This window comes from Rhinolophus sinicus, linkage group LG15, assembly GCF_036562045.2.
Source record: "Rhinolophus sinicus isolate RSC01 linkage group LG15, ASM3656204v1, whole genome shotgun sequence".
NCBI lineage: Eukaryota > Metazoa > Chordata > Mammalia > Chiroptera > Rhinolophidae > Rhinolophus > Rhinolophus sinicus.
In genome coordinates, this window is record NC_133764.1 from 11,710,525 (window position 1) to 11,733,604 (window position 23,080).

At 41.9% G+C, this 23,080-nt stretch overlaps 1 protein-coding gene across 1 annotated transcript; it reads left to right on the forward strand.

Moving 5' to 3' along the window:
* The first annotated feature begins 614 nt into the window (after positions 1 to 614).
* Positions 615 to 11,932, forward strand: ZFP3 (ZFP3 zinc finger protein). Its single transcript, XM_019715120.2, has 2 exons — positions 615 to 745; positions 9,132 to 11,932. The coding sequence occupies exon 2, from the start codon at positions 9,140 to 9,142 to the stop codon at positions 10,622 to 10,624; it is 1,485 nt and encodes a 494-aa protein (XP_019570679.2). The 5' UTR covers positions 615 to 745; positions 9,132 to 9,139; the 3' UTR covers positions 10,625 to 11,932.
* Positions 11,933 to 23,080: the final 11,148 nt, after the last annotated feature.

The following is a 23,080-nucleotide window of genomic DNA, read 5'->3' on the forward strand; positions in this document are numbered from 1 at the left end:
CAGACCACTGTTCCCACTGTCTGAACCGCTCTCCCCCTCACTCTTCACTTGGGTAACTCCCGTACAATCTTCAGATTTCAGCCCAAACATCACTCCCTCCCTCCAGTAACCCCTCCATGACCTCAGTGCAGGTCTCCCTTCGTCCCCAGCAATTGACAGGTTTCTTCCTGGGATCTAGGAGTCTGTGTTTACCAGACTCAAGAACCTCAGGGAAGGAAATGACAGGATAAGGGATGCAGGTTGGGGGAATTAAGGAGGTCCCACAATCCCTATCCCACAAGAAAGCGAAGCTGACTCCCTATTCCTCAAGCCCAGGTTAGTGCTCCGGGAGAGACACCAGTGCGTAGAGCGTCCGGTCGCGCGGCGGAAGTGCATCCCTGGAGCCGTTCTAGGAAACCCGGAGGACCCAGCTCGTCAGTGATCCTGGGGCTGAAGTGGCCATCGCTGGGTGCACAGGGGCACTCCAGGATGCTGCTTTGGCAGGCAGTGGCGAGATGGCGTTCGGATTAGGGCGAAAACCCGCATAAAGCAACGCTGGAAAAGGGGAGGAGGCGTTGGCATGCGAACCACCTGTTCCTCCGGCACAGTGCGACGCGCGCTGATTGGCTGGAGTGCCGCCCGGGTACCGGAAATAGCCGATGCCAGTCGCCCGTGAAACCAAGACAACAGCAGCGGGTTTTGTGCGAGCAACCCGAGCAGCGCCGGGAACCCGAGCAGAGCGGGCGTGGGGCGGTAACGGCTTGCGGTGAGATCTCATTCAGTCCCGGCGGGAGGGAGGAGGGCGCTGGGCTCCTGACTCCCCGGCCCGGGAGCGGAGCAGAAAGCCAACGTTTAGGCCCGTTCCTGACCCGGGTTCACTGTGTGACCTTGGACTTTATGGTCATCCCGGGCCTCCATTTCCCACCTGCTCTCATTCTTCCAACACACATATCCCCAGATTCCCAGCCTGCTCTGGGGCCGTCAAAAGCGTTGCTGGAGAAAGACAGGAAAGCATGCCAATTGGCTCCCCATCACAGTGATGCTTTCCAGCATTCTTGGCTCATAAGGAGGTTGTGAGATTAACAAGATATTGTCTATAAATTGCTTAGCCTGGACATTGTGCCAGGGTCCATCTTCTCTCTGGTTCCGTGCCTGTCAGCCGCGGTGGCGTGAGAAGCAGGGACACTCACTTCCTCGGTCCCGACTGGGGGCTAGCGGGAGCTGTGATTTTCTCAGACACCATTCCCAAGTAAACTGCGGGGACGAAATGGCGGGCAGTGTCAAAAACATAAGGCCTCCGTGGCAAATTGTGCCTTGTGCTGGCAGACAGGATTTTGGCGTATGATTATTAATTATGGAAAGGAAGCAGGTAACGTGTTTCCCCGAAAATAAAACCTAACCGGGAAATAAGCCCTAACATGATTTTTCAGGATGACATCCCCTGAACATAAGCCCTAATGTGTCTTTTGGAGCAAAAATTAATATAAGACCCGGTCTTATTTTCGGGGAAACACGGTAATAGAGCCTTCTTGATTGTGGGAACCAGGGGGAGAACAGAGGAATGGAGGATAACAGTGATTTAAATTAAATATCATCCAGATTGGGAGAAGGACCTTATTTTTTACAAATAGTTGTCATCAGCTATGTATCAGACACCATTCTAGGCTCAAGAGTAGGAAGTGTTTGCACTGCAGGACCCCGAGCATGCCTGCAGCTTCCAACAGTCATGGGAGAGGGTGGAATGGGAGATGGGAAGGGAGCCTGGGGCCTGACCAGGAGGGCATTATGAGCCACATTAAGTTTTTATTCTGTGGATCTTGGGGAGCAATGAACAGGAAGCAACATGATAACTATAGTACAAAGAAAGAGGTGAGTGAAATGCTGGTTCAGAGGACCCAGAGAAAACTCCTTCCTGCAGGTGTTAGTGAAGACTTTAGGGAGGAGGTGATTCTTGTACTAGTTATTGAGTATTTGGTAGGACCTGGCCTTTCAGAAGTCAAGGGAAAGTATTTGTATCAGTTAAAACACTTTCATCTGTAAGTAACAGACTACAACTCAAGCTGGCTTAATGCTTGATTTGTATTTTGTTACTTACAGACCCTTCCTTTCCCCCACTTCATTTGCCTCCCTATCTCACTCAGTCATCTCAACTATGTCCTGGCTAATATCCTCAAGTCCCTCACTCCCCCACCACACATATCCCCAGATTCCCAGCCTGCTCTGGCTGTAGAAAGACAGGAAAGCATGCCCGTTGGTTCCTCCTCACACTGATGCTTTCTATAACACTTTCTAAATGTCTGTGGGTGCATGGATTGTTGAATAGAAATCAGTTTCTAGATCTTTGGCTTCAATATATATATCCTTGCTTACCGCTGATCTGTTTAAGAACGGGTCTGTGGTCTATAGCTTTCTCTTTTCCTACCTCTTTCACAATTGCCCTTCTCCTCCTTTACAAGAGAAAGATATGCTTCTCACCTATGCCCTCCTTAATTTTACTACGGTGTATCACTCTGGGGTGGAAAAACATCTGGAGTACCACGCAAAGAGGCAGTTTGTTGAGGGAGTAAATAACTTTGGACCTTTTGTAACTCAAGTTCCAATCTTTGCTTTCAACAAAATTTTAAAAAGACCACATCAGACTCTGAGCTGATCAATTATTTAATATTTTTTTACTGAAAATTACAATGTAGTCTTTGGCAGGTAAGTTAAAAGGATTAGGTGATACTGCTATCATAAAAAATTGTTGTAAATTCTGATTTAGGCAATTTGGGCAAACTCAGGTCTAGTCACAGTAACTAGGGTCAGCCTGATAAGCGTAATGGAAATGTGATTTTTAACTCAAACATGGGATCTAGTCAATTGTATTATGTCTTCCCTGTCGCTCTCAGAAGTTTAGGGAAGGGGAGGTGCAGTCTAGATGGAGGGTAGGAAAAATAAGTCAGAGCAAGAACTGGCAATGTATCTATAATTCTGCTTCACACATGTGCTGAGCTACTTAGTAGACCAGACCTTGGGTAGAGATGGATGTACCAGAATGAGAATGTGATAACTTCAGCCTTTAGAACTATGTAACACAGTGGTTTCCAAATTTGGTGGGGCATCAGAATCACCTGGGGGCACTTGTTAAAAATACAGATCCCGTGGTCCACCTCTGGAGATTCTGATTCTGAGAATTCTGAGGTGGAACATGGAAATGACTATTTTAAACAGATTTCCCAGTTGATTCTTATGCGTCTATCCTAGTTCCAGGCCAAGAATCATTATTTAAGAACCATTCATCAAAAAACACCTTGCTATAATCGCAAGCCTACTACACAATTTTCAGGGTTTTATGTGGCTTCCCGTCTAGGCAGTGTGGTCCTTTCAAAGTTTTATTTCTCTTTGTAAATTAATAGGTGGGAATCTGGTTTATGCATCAGCATTTTGTGAATGAGGCTTTCTGAGACTGCTCTAGCTACATTGAAAAAAACAATTTCAGGTCTGCACAGTTGAAGCTCCTGTTCTGAACTGTGGAGACCCAGTAGAGGTCTGCTTGTCATCCCCAGGCTGAGGACGAAGAGTCATCAACCTTCTCCTCAGGTGGTACCTCCATCTTATCTGTCTCCAGAAATAGCTAATTTCAGGTTTAGAAAAGTGAAGAAGTGAGAAACAGAAAGATAGGAAATTGTACTTGGAAATGTGAATTTAGGCAATGAGTAGTGAGTATTTCCTTAGGATGAGGTCTAATGTGTGGCTGTGCTTCTGGGAAAATCAACCAAATGGTGATTGGCTTTGAAATGAGAAGGTACCCATAAAGCAGTATTTAACAAATGACATTCATACGGTGTCAGTGGCAGAATGTAAAGTAAAAGAATGGTCAGAGGGGGTCAAATTTAGTTGGGAAAGAATTGTCCAAGGGGGTCAAATTTAGTTGGGATTTGAATTTTGAACCAGATCTTGAAGTTGGGGATAGGTATATATACAACTTCTATATCTTGTTTTATTGTGGACAAGTGATTTTCCATATGGTGTACATGTGGAGGTTCTATGAGTGATGACTTGGTATAGAGCTAGATGATGGAAAAGAAGACACTATAGGAGAGATGAAAAGGAAAGGCCAGAGAAGGGGGTTGGAAGTAGATAGGGACTGAAATATCAGCTTGTGGAATTTGTTCTTAACTGAGTATTAGAGAGACATTTACTTAAGACAGTACTTCCCAACTCAGTACCATGGATGAAGAAGATAGCTAAATTCGCTACAACGGATCCTTAAAATTATATAGATATGTATTATCTATAATTTTCAAAAATTTCAACACATGTGAGAAATCCAACATTTGGTTGCCTGCCCTTACTCTGTGGGAAAATTGGAGAAGATGCTAAGGGAGGGAAAGCTGAAGAAAATTCCAGGTCATTTTGAGGGGTAACACAAAGAGCTGCCAGAACTTCCGGACTCCAGTAAGCAATCGGGTTCCTCCCAGCTGTCTGAAGTGGGGGTGGGGGAGGGCATTACCAGGGCTGCACTGATGAGTGACTAGAGAAGCCCCAGGGTAGGATGGTGGTAGTAACCAGCATCCTGTGGATGACTGGAGGCTGGACACAGGAAAAGGGCAGTATAAGGGTCACCCCAAAATTGCCACTTTCCCTTCCTTCACCACTTGACCCCAGTCTCTCCCACCTCTCAGAGTCTTCATTTCTTTAGTAATCTCATCTTTTCTTCCCTCTTCACCCCTGTCATTCTACTGGCACCATCCCTTCTAATATAAACATGTTCAAAGCTTTCTCATCAGAGAAATCTTTCTTTGACCCTTCTTTGACCTCTCATGCTGCTGCCTATCTTGGTCCTCTTTTTTCATCCTAATTTTTTGAAAGAAGCAGCAAATTTACTAATCAGTACACTGTTACCTGGCTTCTGTTCCTGTCATTCCACTGAATCTGTTCTCATAGATCATCTGTGACTACCTAATCGTCCCAGTAGATGTTTTCCAGTTCTTATTCTATTGGATTTCTCAACGGCATGTGACACTTTTTAATTCCCTCTGCTATTGCCCTGGTGACTTTTATGACACCTTATTCTGGATCCTCTTCTACTTCACTAACCATTCTTTCTCTTCTTGGCAGGCTTTTCTTCTTCTACCCACCCCTTTATTATTAAGGTCCTAACAGGAAACAGATACTTCACTCAAATTAGGATAATTTGAGGATGGTTTATTTGCAAAGAGGTTAATTATAAATGATATAGGTGTGGGCAGGGTGTTGAGGGACCTCGGGCTGGCAACAGTGGAATCCTGGGTCAGAAAAGACAAGAGGTAGGGGAGGTTACTAGAACTCAGTTGTTGAGACAATTGGGTAGGATAGACTTCTTGAGAGAAGTAATGACCTTCAATTGAGGGAGACCATCAGCCCAAGGTGATCTCATAGGGAGGAACCAGGAGAATAAATACTCTGACCTTACTCTCTTCCCTACTTCCAGCCTCCTGCTGGGACTCGCAATTGTTGGAACACAACTAGAAGCCAGAGGGTCTGTTGATGTGTGCTGTATAGGTTAGCTTTCTAGGGCAGAGAGCAGGATGGAGAAAGGTAGCAAGATGGAAGATAACTGGAGTACTCTTTTTTTTTTTTTTTTTTAATTGAGACATACAACGATGCAAAAAAATGTGACTCACACACAAATTTGCAGGTACAAAGTAAATTTAGAAATCAACTGTATTTCTATACTCTAGCAATAATCCAAAAACAAAATTAAGAAAACAATCCCATTTACAATCATATCAAAAATAATAAAATAGGAATAAATTTAACCAAAGAAGAAGCACAAAAGTTATACTCATAAAACTTACAAAATAGTGTTGAAAAACTAAGAAAGGCCTAAGTAAATGGAAGGATCCCATGTTCATGGATTCGAAGACTTAATATTGTTAAGATGGCAAAACGCCCAAACTGACCTACAGCTTCAACTCAATCCTTAAGAAAACTCCAGCTGTCTTCTATGCGGAAGTTGACAAGCTGATCCTAAAATTTGTATGGAAATTCAAGGGACCCCAAATAACCCAAACAATCTTGAAATGGAAGAACAAAATTAGAAGACTCAGACTTCCCAATTTCAAAGCTTATGCAAAGCCAGAGTAATCAAGACAGTGTGGTTCTAAACTTTGGACAGACATACTTCCAGACGTATTTCCATGGAATAGCACTAGGAAACCAGAAATAAACCTTCACATTTATGATCAAATGATATTTCTTTTCTTTTTCTTTGTTTTTAAATTAGTTTCTGGTGTACAAAACAGCATAGTGATTAGACATTTATACTCGTATACCTCACAAAGTGATAACCCCAATAAGTCTATTACCCATCTGACACTGTACATAGTTATTACAATATCAATTGTATTCCCTGCGCTGTACTTTATATCCCTGTGACTTTTTAAAAAATTATAGTTGACATTCAATGTTATATTAGTTTCAGATGTACAACATTTAGACATTTCTATAATTTATGAAGTGATCCCCCTGATAAGTCTAGTTCCCACCTGACACTATACATAGTTTTTACATTATTTACCATATTACCGATACTGTACTTTACATCCGCATGACTATTTTGTAACTACCAGTTTGTTCTTCTTAATCCCTTCACCTTTCTCACCCAGCTCCCCCAACCCCCCTCCCATCTAGTAATCATCAGTTTGTTTGGAATACTCTTAAATGTTAGCTTTGGCTTTTTAGGTTTCTGTCCTCAGTATCTGACAGTTCTCACACTATACTCACTACCATCTATGCTGAGTACTCTCAAGTCTGTATCTCTAGTCCTGACTGCTCTAAGCTTTAGACCAATATATTTTGACTGATGTCTTGATACTCTTATAAGTCCAAAACAGAGCTCATCTGTCATCTTCCTTTCTAAAGGAAGCTACTCCTCCAGTGTTCCCTCAGTGGCACCACTATCCATCTAATTAGCATTCCTCAAATAAAGAGAGAGCTGTGTACCACTTTTGACTCCTCCCTCTTCTTTATACCTATGTCCTATCACTACCAAATCTTACGGAGTTTGTCCTCTTAAGTATTTTTCCAGTATGTCTCTTCTTCATTCCCACTAGTACTGTTGCAACTAGTTAGATTTTATCACCCCTTGCGTTGATCACTGCATCAACCTTCTAACTGATTTTCCTATTTCCAGGTAGACTGCTTTCTAGTTCACCCATTAAATAGCCATTAGTGTGCATCTGCCTGAAATGCTAGTCTGACAATGGACTGTGTCACTTCTTGGCTTAAAAACCATTCCATAACTCTGTATTTTCTAAAGGATGAAGTCACATAGCTGCCCATTACCCCCTTGAGAATCACCTTCCACAGTCAATACTTTTACTGATAGGAGGATTATATTCCTCCGATTTGCTGTAGTACAAATGCACGGGCTAGGCAAAGGGCCTCTTCACTGTCAGCTCCAGGTTGCTTACTACCTGAACAGAGGCCAGGCTCATTCTCCCAGCAGTTGGGCGTTACTTCTCTGACCGGGACAGCTAAGTCGCTGTGTCCATTATGCCAGTTGGGAATAGGTTTGGCTCCATAAGTAAAAAAAATCATAATGGCTTGAGCAAGACAAAGCTTATTTATTTCTTAGATAAAAGAAGTGCAGAGGCAGGCATTCCAGGGCTGCTGTGGCAGCTCCATGGAGTCATCAGGGTCCTAGGTTCTTTCTAGCTCTGGTTCTGTCGTAGGGTGTGCTGGTGGACTCATGGGTCAAGATGGCGCTCTACCTACCAGCTCATGCCCCAGACACAACATGGAAGAAGAGGGTAAAGAAATGCATCCTCTCACTCTTAAGGAGACTTCCTAGAAGTTCCATGTCCTTTCATTTGCATCTACTGTCTTGTTAGCCAGAAGCAGCTGGCAAAACCTAGCTGCAAAGAAGACTGAGAATTTATTTCTTTAGCTAGGCACATTGCAGTGCTAAATAAATTCATTATTCTGTTGCTGATGAGGTGGGGAAGAATGGATATTGGGGTAGACAACTAAAAATCTTTGCCACAGCCTTTTAGAGGTTTTAAAAAAGTATAGCCTTTAAGGTCTATAAAAGTACTAAGAAAATTCTATAAAAGGGCCAATTACAAAATTAGGATCAACACTGGATATTAGTATCAACAGTGGTGTGAAAATCAACAGCATTGTTTATATATATATATATATAATGGCCAGCTAGAAAATTCATACAAAATTCATACAGAGACATGATGGATATGTAGCTAAAAGAAATCAGGATAAGTTTGGAAATTTTGCAAAATTATACTGAAATTTACTTAGAAAACTATGAAAATAGGAAATATTTTTAAAAAGACTAATGAGAGAGAACTTTTTCTAACATATTAAAATGTTAAGAAACTTATAGTAAGTTGAACAGTTTGGTATTAGAGAGGGAATATACAGATCAATAGAACTGAATGGAGTCTGGAAATTAACCCAGATATATATGGTCATTTAGACTATGGTATAGGTGGCATTTCAAATCAGTAAGGAAAAGAAAAGTAGGAATTGATACAATTTGCTCACCATCTGGAGAAAATTAAGTTAGAACCTACTTCATCCAAATATAAGGGAGCGAAGGGTAGTTACTCCTGTGCTACTTATAGCTAAGTCATGTAACCTTTTGAATGGGTACATATACAATCCCCTGTTGTGTAGAGCTGGAGAGATCACAGTACTGGACTAGGGATAGTTCTCTTGCTACTCTCTTTCTGGTGATTTCTATAAACTCCAGAGTTATTGTTATGAGTCATTTTTGCCCTTTTTTCCCAATCTTTCTCATGTATCTTCTATTAATACGGCCATCATTTTCTCTAATTTTTTCCCTTACCAATCTCAGGTTCTGCCTCAACTCACTGCTAATATTAATGAACGTTTATCAGCATCTCCTTACCATCCATTTCCTGTTTATCTCCTTAAATCTCTTCCTCTGATAATTTCTGTCACTCTTTTCAGTCATTGCTTGCTGTTTGTTTAGCATGTCCACCATAATCCTAAATCTCTTTCTCTTCAGCAGCATCCTGCAATTTCCCCAGATACCACAACTATTTATGAGTGCTGTCAGAACCATGTCAAAGGTCCATACTCCTATAGCATTAGCTTCATTTAGATATTATATAGCCATTTCACATACTTACCCTCTCTCATTTCAGATTGTGAGATGGGGACTGAGAACAAGGAGGTAATTCCAAAGGAAGAAATTTCTGAAGAATCTGAGCCACCTGGGCCAATATTAGAAAAACTTCCAAAGGTGGTTTATCAGGGTCATGAGTTTGGAGCAGCATGTGAAGAAGACATGTTGGATGGGTATTCGAGGGAGTCCACAGAAGAGATTATGGAGCAGATGTCTCCTCAGGAGAGAGACTTTGCATCAGGATTGATTATCTTTAAGAAATCACCCTCAAGCGAGAAAGACCAGGAGAATAATGAGAATGAGAGAGTACATCAGGGAGATACTACAGCAGAGGCAGTTAGTACATTTGCTACCTCTAGCCAAAACTTCATAGAGAATTTAGAACCTAACAAAACACAGAGAAGTTCTGTGGGAGAAAAGCCTCATACATGTAAAGAATGTGGGAAAGCCTTTAATCAGAACTCACATCTTATCCAGCATATGAGAGTTCATAGTGGAGAGAAACCCTTTGAATGCAAAGAATGTGGAAAAACATTTGGAACTAACTCAAGTCTTCGCAGGCACCTGAGAATTCATGCTGGAGAGAAGCCCTTTGCTTGTAATGAATGTGGAAAGGCCTTCATTCAGAGTTCACATCTTATCCACCATCATAGAATTCATACTGGAGAGAGACCTTATAAATGTGAAGAATGTGGTAAAGCCTTCAGTCAGAATTCAGCCCTTATTCTACATCAGAGAATCCACACTGGAGAGAAACCATATGAATGTAATGAATGTGGGAAGACCTTTAGGGTTAGCTCACAGCTTATTCAGCATCAGAGAATTCATACTGAAGAAAGATATCATGAATGCAGTGAGTGTGGCAAAGCCTTCAAGCATAGCTCAGGCCTTATTAGACACCAGAAAATTCATACTGGAGAAAAACCATACCTGTGTAACGAATGTGGGAAAGGCTTTGGTCAGAGTTCTGAGCTCATCCGGCATCAAAGAATTCATACAGGGGACAAACCGTATGAATGTAATGAATGTGGGAAAACTTTTGGCCAGAACTCAGAGATTATTAGACATATTCGAATTCATACTGGTGAGAAGCCCTATGTATGTAAGGAATGTGGGAAGGCTTTTAGGGGGAACTCAGAACTGCTTAGACATGAGAGAATTCACACTGGAGAGAAACCCTATGAGTGCTTTGAGTGTGGAAAAGCTTTTAGGCGGACCTCCCACCTTATCGTCCACCAGAGAATTCATACTGGAGAGAAACCTCATCAGTGCAATGAATGCGCAAGAACCTTCTGGGATAACTCTGAGCTGCTTCTCCACCAGAAAATTCACTTTGGAGAGAAACCTTATGAATGTAACGAGTGTGAGAAAACATTCAGCCAGCATTCCCAACTTATCATACATCAGAGAATTCACACTGGAGAGAAGCCTTACGAGTGCCAAGAATGTCAGAAGACCTTTAGTCGGAGCTCTCACCTCCTCCGACATCAAAGTGTTCACTGTATGGAATGATCTGCAAAATAGGAACGTTTTCTATAGAAAAGCTGAAGTCAGACTTATTGTTCATAATCCGCACCCCAAGTTCTGAGATCAAATGAATGGACAAAACCTCCTCTGTCCTTCTACTGATTCTTATTTAAACAGTTGGTCAAATAGGATGAGGCACTTTTATGAACTATTCATTGAGAAGTTTCAATGTACTGAGTTAAATCATAAAATCATAGTTCTCTTCTTTTTCCTTCTCTTCCTCCCTCCTCCCCTAGTGGATCACATTACATTAGGGGTCTGTACCAGCCATCTAGCTTAAATTCTTACTCTTAAGGAAAAATGGAGGAATGTGATTCCACCACCTCCTAAGAATGAGAGTTGACTCATTGAATGTTATCCCCTGAAATGTTGGAAAGTCAGCCTAGAAGACACACTTTGTTCTCCTGTCCACTATTTAGCATTGGAATAATTTAGTAAGCTTTTATTAGTTTCAAAAATCTTCCAGACATGCTATCAAGTTCCCTTAGAAAATGGCGGCACTAATGAATAAGTGGGAAGCCTGGGTCATTCCACATCTGCTAGATTTCCTTATTCATCTGAAGAGGGTACCATGATGGAGGAGACTGACAGGCAACTTACAGGATTGTAAGTGAAGTTCCTTAGAATCCAGAGGCGCTGATAAGTCAGGCCAGGGATAAATGTGTGAGACCAGACCACTCAGCATGGGGAGAAGCATCTCTTGAGCAGCTATGCCTTACTTCAGGCTCCTCATACTGACTGCTCCCAAGAACTCTATTGCATTCACTTTTGGCCCCAGCTCCTGCTGCTGCTGACAAATCCTGTGTCAGGAAGTAGCAGAAAGGACTGTGCAGCTTCTCTGTCACAAAGCACCTGGCCACAGTGATGAGTCGGCTCACCTGACTGACAAGGGCCTTCTTGCCGAAGCACTTAAGCTCATGACCTGGACCCCACCGGGCTGATAGGTCAGGATGTGATGGCCTCTTAGTTTGCCCTTGGCGTTGTAATTCTCTTTCTTCAGCATCTCTACATGAGTTTTCCGTGTTTTATGTGTTTTTTTCTTTGAGGAAACATCCTCAGTTTTTCGAGTGTCCATGTTTCTGAGGCAGTGGGGTGGTTGTGGGAATTGCACTAATTGGGATCCAGCAGGTTTAGGGTCTGGTCTTAGAGCTAGACCTTGAATAAGGCACTTCACCTGCTGGTCCCTAATTTTCTCATCTGTAAAATGAGGAGAGTTGAACTGATCTCTGAAGTTTCAACCAACCCAATAGTTTCTTGATTCTTTTTAAAAAATATAACTTTATATAATCTTCAGTGCTCTTTAATCTCGTCTTGATTACACTAATACTAATCACAAATATTTATTGAGTGTTTACTATGTGCCAGACAGTTTACATTTTTATTTTGACAGCATCTCTGTTATCTAGATACTCTTAAAAAACAAACAGCTTTATTTAGTATACATACCATACATTCACCTGTTTTAAATGTTGAGTTGAATGTTCTTTAGTTGATTTTCATAGTTGCACAACCATCAATGATGTGGATGCTTCTACCCCAATTTAAAAGATGAAAGGGGCAGGAGGGATGTTAACTCACGTATGATCGCACAGCTGGTAAGTAAGTGCTAGAGCCAAGACTCCAGCCCTGATCTGTGCCCTTCACCACTGTGCTGTTCTGCGGATAGGCAGATGCATTACTGCCTCACTTGAAATCCTTTGCACATTTTGTATTATTCATTGCTACATGGATTTGAATATAATGGATTTAAATCAGGTCCCTGGGAACATTAGAACTAGTCACAGCCAAAACCCACCAAGTGGGTTTATTCTGTACCCCAAAATATGTTCTCCCAGGTTCATACTGTTGGCTTGAGGAAAGGGCTGTACAAAGAAACCGTTGATTTGTACGGTTTCCACACAGTGCTCACATCCTTTCAGGCCCTTCTGCCTCTAGCAGTGACTCTTAGTAGTTCTTTGACTTCACCTCTTTCAGTAGGGTGATTACAAGTGCAGTGTGCTCTCGTTCCTGTATTCATTTCTCAAGCTCAAATTGAATTATACCCAGACTATATCTTTCTCACTTGAAACTTGGATGTCACCTATCCCTTGACCTTCTGATTTCTCTGTTCTCATATTTTATTTCCACATTCACCGCTTGATACAGAACCTATCACCTCTTCAGGCTCCTGCCAAGCATCCCCTCAGACAAACACATCCATGAGTTAATAGAGACTTTCTTGAAGATGCTGTTCTGTAAGACCTGGAGAAGGGGGTTCACATACTATTAGACATTTTGTTCTCAGAAGTCGCTTCTTGGCTAAACCACCCCTAAAGATTTTTCTCTTTTTCTCCTCTCTCAGGGCTCAGTTACCTCAGCCCCTTTTTTCTTGCCAGATCTCCAATCCCTAGTCCCCTCCCCCCAGATCAATTACCTTCTTAAACCCACTGCTCAGCAAAAGAAAAGGTCCCTTAGTTGACAGTCTGTTCCTTGGAACATTAAAAGGTAATTTAGTGACCATCTTTTGTTGTACCTGAGCATATCCTTATGGGGGTAAGTCTCACATTTCATTCCAAGAAGAATCTTCCAGCATATATTATTAGTGCTTTCCCAAGAGGAATTTTTGTGAATGGAATTTCCACTGTATTATATACACTGTACACACATCCTGTAACCTCATTTCTTGCCCACGTCCACCTCTCACCCAGTTAGATTTCTTTCTCTTCCTTGTTTGCCTCCCTTCGTTTCAATTTACTCAGGAGTCAAAATGTGACCATAATTTTGACTGGTAGTCATAGCTTTGTGCAAACAGAATTCTATCAAGAAAGAAAAAACACGAATTTTAAAAATTTTAGTTCTTGCTTTTCAAATGAAATTCCACATCTCAGTCCATTATGCTGCCTGTGTATTTATGGCTGATTTTAAGCAAGTTGATTTTGATAGTGCTTTGGTGTATTTTTCTTCATGTTTCTTTTGCTTGGTGTTTGTTGAGCTTCTTGGATCTGTGGATTTACAGTTTTCATCAAATTTGGAAAATTGTCAGCCATTATTTCTTTAAATGTTTCTCTGCCTTCCGTTTTTCCCCTGGGACTCTAATTACATATATATTAAGTTGATTAAAGTTGTCCCACAGCTCACTGATGCTGTTAATCCTTTTTTTTTTTTTTTTTTTTTTTTAAGTATTTTTCTATCTCTATATCATCTTGGAGTTTCTATCCAGTATATTTTTCATCTCAGATGTATTTTTCATGTCTAGAATTCAATTGGGGTCTTTTAAATATCTTCTGTGTCTCTATCTACATGCTCCTGTTTTCCTTTACCTTCCTGAACATATAGACAATAATAGCTGGGTTTTTGTGTGCGTGTGTGACGAAAATCATGTGTTTATTTTAGAACTGAAGAACCCATGCACAGGATCAAGAGAAATACTGGAGAGAGTATCCTCCCCAGCTTTCAATGAACCAAACAGCCAACAAACAAATATGAAAAAGAATAATTCACCACTGAGTCACACATTTCCTTCCAAATGTTAAGTCAAATGATATATAGTTTCTTCTAAATGAGGTTGTATTTGTCCCTTCAAAATCAAGTCTTCAACTTCAATGTACATCAGAGGAAAACAAGTTCATTCATGAACCTATAGGGGAACTCACTGATATTAACAGAAGATCTGAACAAAGCTCAAAGCAGAAGCGCAAAAGAAATGTAGACACTATACATGAAGAACTGGACTATGGTTGGGATCCAATGAGAACTGACCCAAAATTTTTACCCATATACTAGCTGTTATTTAGTGTTCTTGTCTAATAATTATCATCTGTGCCATTTTTGGATCTGTGTCTATTGATTTTTCTCATTATGGGTCATATTTTCCTGTTTTTTTGAACGTTTTTAATTTTTTTTGCTGCAAAGAAAATTTTATAGATTTATATATCACTAGCCATGAATTTTTGTCATTAGTTATTACATAAATGCTGCCTACTGCCATTATCCAAGCATGACCATTTTATGTCCATAATTCATTTCTGTATTTACAGAATTTTCTTTTTAAATTTTTATTGGGGAATATTGGGGAACAGTGTGTTTCTCCAGGGCCCATCAGCTCCAAGTAGTTGTTCTTCAATCTAGTTGTGGAGGGCACAGCTCAGCTCCAAGTCCCGTCACCATTTTCAATCTTTAGTTGCAGGGGGCGCAGCCCACCATCCCATGTGGGAATTGAACCGGCAACCTTGTTGTTGAGAGGTCACGCGCTAACCACCTGAGCCATCCGGCCGTCCCTCCCAAAGCTCAGCAGCAGCTCGTTGTCTTCAATCTAGTTGTGGAGGGCGCAGCTCACTGGCTCATGTGGGAATTGAACCAGCAACCCTATTGTTCAGAGCTCACGCTCCAACCAACTGAGCCATCCGGCCGCCCCTACAGAATTTTCATGATTTACATAAGTACATCTGTCAGTGAAACTGTAATATTGAGATGAAATATAGCATCCACAATATATGATGGTTTGCAGATAGCAATGTAGGTGTATTTTTAAACCTTTTCATTTGAGTCACCTTATGTGAAAAAAAAAATCAATAATTTTGATGTTCTAAGTCTCTAAAGAAGATTTTCCAGTGCACTCATAGAAATGGTTACAGACAGTAAGATTTTCAGAAACAACTCCTATGTCCACATCCTGTTGTAATTTCTGTACCATTTTGTTTTCCAGCTGCTTTCCTTTGTATGCAAAAGGGGCCGGATGAGATGAATGTTTTGCTTGACTTCTTTGATATCCTGAACTTTCTGTAGTTTTTTATTTTTCTTCAACCTGTTCATAATAAATGTAGCTTAGCGTTTCTGTTTGAGCTCTTCAGCTCTCTTCATTGCATCAATAATTTTGTAAATGAAATTGTTATAACTGCAATTATTCCTTGATCTTGGTTTCATTATATTAAAAGACTCTGCCCAGGATCCCAGAAGAGGCATCCGGGAATTGACTAAAGTTCACAAAATCTTCTCTTTCTGTAGGTGTAAAAGTGCCTCGTTCACAAGTACACCTTGCATTTCCTTTTGACAGGAGAGCTTCCCCTAGATTTGTAATGGAATAACAAGAAGCTCTGTACTTGTTAGGTAGAGGACAATCTTTTGTCCCTATTTCTTACCAACCCCAGTGGTCTCTGCCCTCCAAGTACCTGGGTACCCACTTCCTCCAGACCAGGCCGCCCGTATCCAGTACAGTGTATTTGCTGTGAAATCTCTATTAAGGGTGTTTATATGGTATCCCTAGGTTGCCCATCCTCTTCCAGACACCAGGAACAGTCTACTTCTTCGTCTCTTGCTATAGACAAAAGATCACACTCTTCTAAATAAGTATAAGTTTTTTTGTTTTTTTTTTAACTTATTCAGCTACACAGCTGCGGGAGCTTCCTGCTATCAGTGAATTGCAAAATGCACATGTGAGCAAGACACTCAGAAACAGGAACAGATTATGATTATACAAGTATGGTAGCTTTAACTCCCAGTACCCCCTCAAGGATAAGAAACTAGTCCTTATAACACAATCAAACTAAGCATACAGAACTTCTGTTGTTGAAATAGCTTCTTTCATACTAACGAATTCAAAAGAGATGTTTCAAGTCAAAATTTTGCCTACAAAACATTTTTCTGGTTTCAGCTCTTCTCAGAGTGCCAAATACAGGGCACTGCAGCCAGAATGACGGTTATTTCTGGAATGATCACCACCAAGATCAGAGCTCTAATCCATACCCTTGACTTCTTGTCCCCCTTCCTCTGCTTCCCAGATCCTGTTCTGCTCTTTCTGGAACCAGGACTCTCCTTCCCTGGTCAGTTAGCAGCACCGGGTTGCAGAAGTGAGGAGATGTTCCATGGGGTGGCGACCTGCTCATTGTCTCCCCAAATTTGTTTGCTCCTTCTACATAATGGCATTTTAATGGGCAAACTGCCATCCTGCTAGTGGTGTCTTCTAACCTCCCTGTAAGATAGTTGTGGCCATGTAAGTGACTTTTCACCCAAGGATTGGGGCACCTTCCATCACACTTGCTGAAAAGGAAATTGCTTGTCCTTGAGACTACTACTCTGCCTGTCCTGTGAGCTGGAATATGGGTAAGGTAATGATCCAAGTTCAACCATGCAGACAAAACATCCTAGCCAAGGGGACGGAAGAGCAAGTAGTACCTGGGTTCCTGATGTGTAGCAGGTGACACTAACCGGAGCTGCCCCTTAGACCAAGGCTTGGCAAACTTTTCCTGGAAGGAGCCAGATAGTAAATATTTTAGACTTTGCGGGCCACAAAGTCTCTGTCACTTTATTTTTTCTTTTTGCTTTTTACAACACTTAAAAAATGTAAAAACCATTCTTAGCTTGAGAGCTATAAAAACAAACAAACAAACAAACAAAACAACAGGCCATGAGCTAGATTTGGATTTGGCCCGTGAGCTGTAGTTTGCTGACCACCTGCTTATCTGTGGACATTCATGAGAGACAAATAAGACTTGTAGCGTAGAGTCAGGGAAGACTTCTCTGAAGAGGTGACATTTAAGTAGAGACCTAGATAAAGTAAGGGATGACTTATGTAACTATCTGGGAGGAGAGTATGGGGACAGGAAGGTGGAAAACAAGGACAGAGGTCCTGAGGTGGAAATGAGCTTGTAACATGGGCCAGCTGGCAATTTATTGCCTCCTAATTCCAAATCTGCCATTCTCTGCCCCACTTTATGTTACTGGAGCTGAACCTGTAAACATGTCCCCTATGCCAGCTGGCACAATGTTAAGCTTTGGCAGTAAAGGGCACTGGAGGGATGAAGCAAGGAGGAAGGTGCTTCTCTTTCTGGTTCTGGCAGTTTTGCCTTCTTGTTCTTAGGATGCAGCACCCATCTTCTGGTGAGTTTGCTGGCATCTCAACCCGTGGTTTCCTGCTTTGGCTTGCACCACCTTGGTGAACTTTACCATCCAGTGGGCAGTAACCAGTGTTGTGCTGGTTCATATTTAACAACTAGTTAAAAAAAAAAAAAGCCCTGACTTGTAGCGTTCACTGACTTCTAAGGTATGAATATTTCCACCATGACCAATTTTAATGCAGGTTTGGGAAGAGAGCTGAAAAATTGGCTGTTGTAAGTAAGCTTGTACGCACCAGCTCCAGCACACCACGGGATAACCATACCCTGTCCAGTGAGGTCTGAATTTCAGTCTTGGTCAGGGAGCAGGGGCTCTTCTAAGTTTGCTTCTTCCTTCAACCCTAAAGGTAGCAGCTGCTCCTCATGCAGCTATTCCTATATTCTTTAAGATCTCTTTACTCTTTAGCAGATAATCCCCTTTTACTAGTTAATACTTCTTTACATTAAAATTTCCCTGTCCAGATAACTAGTGTGGTTTCTGGCTCATGCCTGGACACTTGTAGATGTGACTCTATCTCAAGAGGCTGACAGGGGTCAAGAAAGGGCCAGGACCAAAGACCCATTCACAGTAATACTAATATAAGAATGACCACCGTCTGACCAGCTGCCAGGCCCAGAAGTCTCACGAAGTACGCATTTTGGCTATTACAGCCAGAGGCATCCGAGTTGACTCAGTCTTTCTAATCAGAGGACGTGAAGTGATGCTCTGTTGGTGGGACCAGGTAAACAGATTTCCTAAATCAAGTAAGACACAGGAAAAACCTTAAGGTGCTTATACCTTTCATGGAATCGAGGCCTAAAACTGATTAGACAAAAGTTCGTTCTGTCTGACTTTCTCCCCTTCAGTACACCGGGAGGGCTCTTTCCGTCATGAACTCTCTGATGTCTAATAAGCTCTGAGCTCCATCCGGAGGCTTTCCCACATTCTCTACATACCACAAGTTTCTCTCCCCTGCGAGTTCTCAGCTGCTGACTTAGACATAAGCTTTGGTGGAAGGCCTTCCCACACTCATTACTCTCGTGAGGCTTCTTCCCTGGATGACCCTTCCGATACAGCACAAGAGACGCACACCACCTGACGGACGTCCCTCATTCATGACATCATAGGGTTTCTCTGCTGTATGAATTCTCTGATGCTAATGAGGTGTGAGCTCCGGTTGAAACTTTTCCCACAGTCACTACATTTGTAGGGCTTCTTTCCAGAATGCATTCTCTGGTGGACTATAAGGTGTGAGCCATGGCTGAGGCTTTACCACATTTACTACATTCATGGTCTTTCTCTCCTGTGGGAGTTTTCTTATGGATGACAACCATCTGCCTGAAACTTTTCTTCTGGGCCAGTGACCGCCTCAGTCTCTTCATTTTGGGATTTGTCTGCTGCTGCTCTAAAGTGCCCTCAACTCAGAGGTAGCTTCAAATGTAGAGGGGCCAGTGGTGAGTTCTTCTGAGAACACCCGTGATTCCACTTCAGTAATGGGAGGTGGTGACCATGATCCTTTGTTCTTGGGCTCTGGGTCATCTTCTGCAACAACTGATGGAAAATATAAATATACCTGTTCTGGATGTATGGAGAACTCACTGATATTAACAGAAGATCTGAACAAAGCTCAAAGCAGAAGCGCAAAAGAAATGTAGACACTATACATGAAGAACTGGACTATGGTTGGGATCCAATGAGAACTGACCCAAAATTTTTACCCATATAGTAGCTGTTATGTAGTGTTCTTGTCTAATAATTATTATCTGTGCCATTTTTGGATCTGTGTCTATTGATTTTTCTCATTATGGGTCATATTTTCCTGTTTCTTTGTACGTTTTTAATTTTTTTTGCTGCAAAGAAAATTTTATAGATTTATATATCACTAGCCATGAATTTTTGTCATTAGTTATTACATAAATGCTGCCTACTGCCGTTATCCAAGTGGCATGACCATTTTATGTCCATAATTCATTTCTGTATTTACAGAATTTTCTTTTTAAATTTTTATTGGGGAATATTGGGGAACAGTGTGTTTCTCCAGGGCCCATCAGTTCCAAGTAGTTGTCCTTCAATCTAGTTGTGGAGGGCGCAGCTCAGCTCCAAGTCCCGTCACCATTTTCAGTCTTTAGTTGTGGGGGATGCAGCCCACCATCCCGGGAATGAACCTGCAACCTTGTTGAGAGCTCACGCTCTAACCAACTGAGCCATCCAGCCGCCCCTCTGGAAGCTCAGCAGCAGCTCGTTGTCTTCAATCTTAGTTGTGGAGGGCACAGCTCAGCTCCAGGTCCAGTTGCCAACTGCTAGTTGCAGGGGGTGCAGCCCACCATCCCTTGCGGAAGTCGAAACCGGAAACCGGCAACCTTGTGGTTGAGAGGATGCATTCCAACCAACTAAGCCATCTGGGAGCTCAGCGGCAGCTCAGCTTAAGGTGCCAGTGATCAATTTTAGTTGCAGGGGGCGCTGCCCACCATCCCTTGCGGGACTCGAGGAATTGAACTGGCAATCTTGTGGTTGAGGGCCCACTGGCCCATGTGGGAATCGAACTGGCAGCCTTCGGAGTTAGGAGCCTGGAGCTCTAACCGCCTGAGCCACCGGGCCGGCCCGCAGTTGCTTGCTTTGATAACTCAAGACCATTTGGAGCGGCCAGATGGCTCAGTTGGTTAGAGCATGAGCTCTTAACAACAAGGTTGCTGGTTCAATTCCGGCATGGGATGGTGGGCTGTGCCCCCTGCAACTAAAGATTGAAAATTGCGACTGGACTTGGAGCTGAGCTGCGCCCTCCACAACTAGATTGAAGGACAACTCCCTGGAGAAACACACTGTACCCCAGTATTCCCCAATAAAATTAAAAAAGAGAGACCATTTTATTTAAAAAATACATTTTTTTCCCAGGTGAAATGCTTCTGGTTAAAGGAATCTGCAACATGATTGCTGAAAAAAAAAAAAATCAAACAATCACTAGCTAGCTTTTTAAAAGTACCAAGTTGCTAAATGAATACTTACCAAATAGAAGTAAAGGAGTCAAGAAAATGTCTGAAGAAAGGCAAGGAAGTGCTGGGAGGTAAAATCATACTTTTGGGATAGATTCTAAGATTAATCTCAGTAATGAGATTTCTAGTTTTTCCCATTTTGTTGCTAAAAAGAATTTGATTTTTCAGATGCTTTTGTTTGGTGGTGGGGTCGTGGTATAAAACCACACATATTAAATAGAATCTTCTCAATTAGCAACATATTCATGTTCTGTTCCCGATGGTTCACGAGGTGACAGAAGTTGGCAAGGACAATTTAGAGTCCTGAGGTTCTTAGTCTAGAGTGTGCCACGGGGAGAGGACAGGATATTTACGGGGGGGTGTGCAGGCCGGGAAGGAGGTTTTTGCTGTCAATTTCAAGGGTAGAAAGTAAGTAGTGACATAAGAAAGTTTCAGATAGGGCTTTTAGATGGGGGTAAGTGGTAAATAAAGGTGATGACAGGCAGTATCTCACATAGGCGTTGCTTTATAGCTTAAACAGTGCGTTTTGGGAGGCATGGGGAAGTTAAAAGAAAAGGATCTCAGGCTGGCCTCTCGCTCAGGGCAGAGGTACTGTGAGCTAGAAGGAGTCAAGAGCAGTGGTGACGATGAGGCAGGAAGTGAATGAAATATTTCCTTGTCCTGTTTCAGGGCTTTCTAAAGCTAGGAGATGCTGGTGAGGCTTTATAGCCAGATATGATATGATATGTTTTATTTAATCTTCAGAGTTACCTTATGAAGTAGGTGATTATTCCCATTCATGTTGTACAGGTGACGAAACAGGCTAAGTCTGTCACATAAGAGGTAAGAATAGTAAGGCCAGGTAGGTCGGGGGTTGGGAATATTTTTCTCCTTGAGGGTAACTACTTCCTGGGCTGTGGCCCTCTGATTAGGTCTGGGAAGAGGTAACTGGAAAACAGACGATGTGGAGCAACAGGCCACACACAGGCTAGAATTTCCTTGCAGTTTCAGTCAGTGTGGGCCGCCCCGTTTTGTACAACTGAGCAGAGAAGTGAGGCCAGCCAACCGTCTGGTCAAATAACCCGGCTCAGCAAGGCAGTCGCTGCTAGCTCCTTATGTGTGTGAATGAGGTCCCGGGCTCGATTTGTAGCCTCCATAACTGTGAGGGAATAAATTTCTGTTGTTTTAAGCCACTCTGTTTGTGGTAATTTGTCACAGCAGCTCTAGGAAACTAATACACTTACTATGAAGTCCAGTTTTTCAGAAAATAAATGTCAGTCTTTCTATTCCTCTCATTCCCACTGACACCACGCTAGTTGCTTTTTGGATTTCACTGGGTTATCATCAGGGAGTGGAGCATAGTGGTTAAGAACATGAGCTCTGGGAATAGACTGCCCGGGTCTGCCTCTACCATTTACTTGCTGTGTGACCTTTAGTTACTGAACGTTCTGTGCCTCAGTTTCCTCATTTGTAAAATATGGACAGTAATACGAGGTCTGACAATTAAGTTCGTGAACTTATCCTAGAAAAAGTGCTACATACCTCATTGCTACAGTCACCTTCAAATATCACTACAGTCACCTTCAAAGTACTCCCCTTGGGAAGCTATGTGCCGACACCAGTGCCTAGTCCACTCTTCAAAGCAATTTTGGAACTCATTTTCTGGAATGGCCATCAGAACTGTCATATTATCCTTGAGGTCCTGAATGTCATCAAAATGTCTTCCTTTTAATATCTCCTTTAGGTAAATCTTTAGGTTAAGAAAGAAATCATTGGGGGTCAGATCAGGTGAGTAGGGAGGGTGTTCCTGTACAGTTATTTGTTTACTGGCTAAAAACTCCCTCACAGACAGTGCCGTGTGAGCTGGTGCATTGTCGTGATGCGAGAGCCATGAATTGTTGGCGAAAAGTTCAGGTCACTTTTGTCTAACTTTTCCACGCAGCCTTTTTAGCAGTTCCAGATAGTAAAATTGGTTCACTGTCCAGTTGGTACAAATTCACAATGTATAATCCCTCTGATATCAAAAAAGTTTGGCAACAGCATTGCAACAAGTTTGTGAACTTAATTGTCAGATCCTGTAGTACTTAAGAGAGGCTTTGTGGGTATTAAATGAGTTAATACATGTAAAATGTTTAGGTTAACACCTAGCACTGAGTTAGCACTTAATAAATAATGGATACTTAAAATTTTGTTACTTTGTTAACAATCTTGACACCAAGGTTTTCCTGCTCCAATTCAGACTGGACAATGCTGTTAGTTATATATCACTTTCATCATGTTAAAAACCTTTAATTCTCCCTATTTATTACTGTATCAAATCTAACCTTCTCTTATTTGAATTTGGAAAGCATCCTTAATCTGGTCTCAACATAGTCTTCTGATATTACTGTACTCCACAAGCATGCGGGGTATTGTTCACTCTTGTATCTCAGCAACTAGAACAGTGTTTGGCATATTGTATCCACTCCATCATTACTTACTCAATGAATGAATACAGTCCAATGCAAAACTACTGCTCTAAATAACCCATGTTGGACCTAGCCAAGTCCATCTCTGCCTTCCAAGTCCAAATCAGGTTCTACCTCCTTTAGAAGGTCTTTCTAAGAAAGTGGTTAAGAGCAAA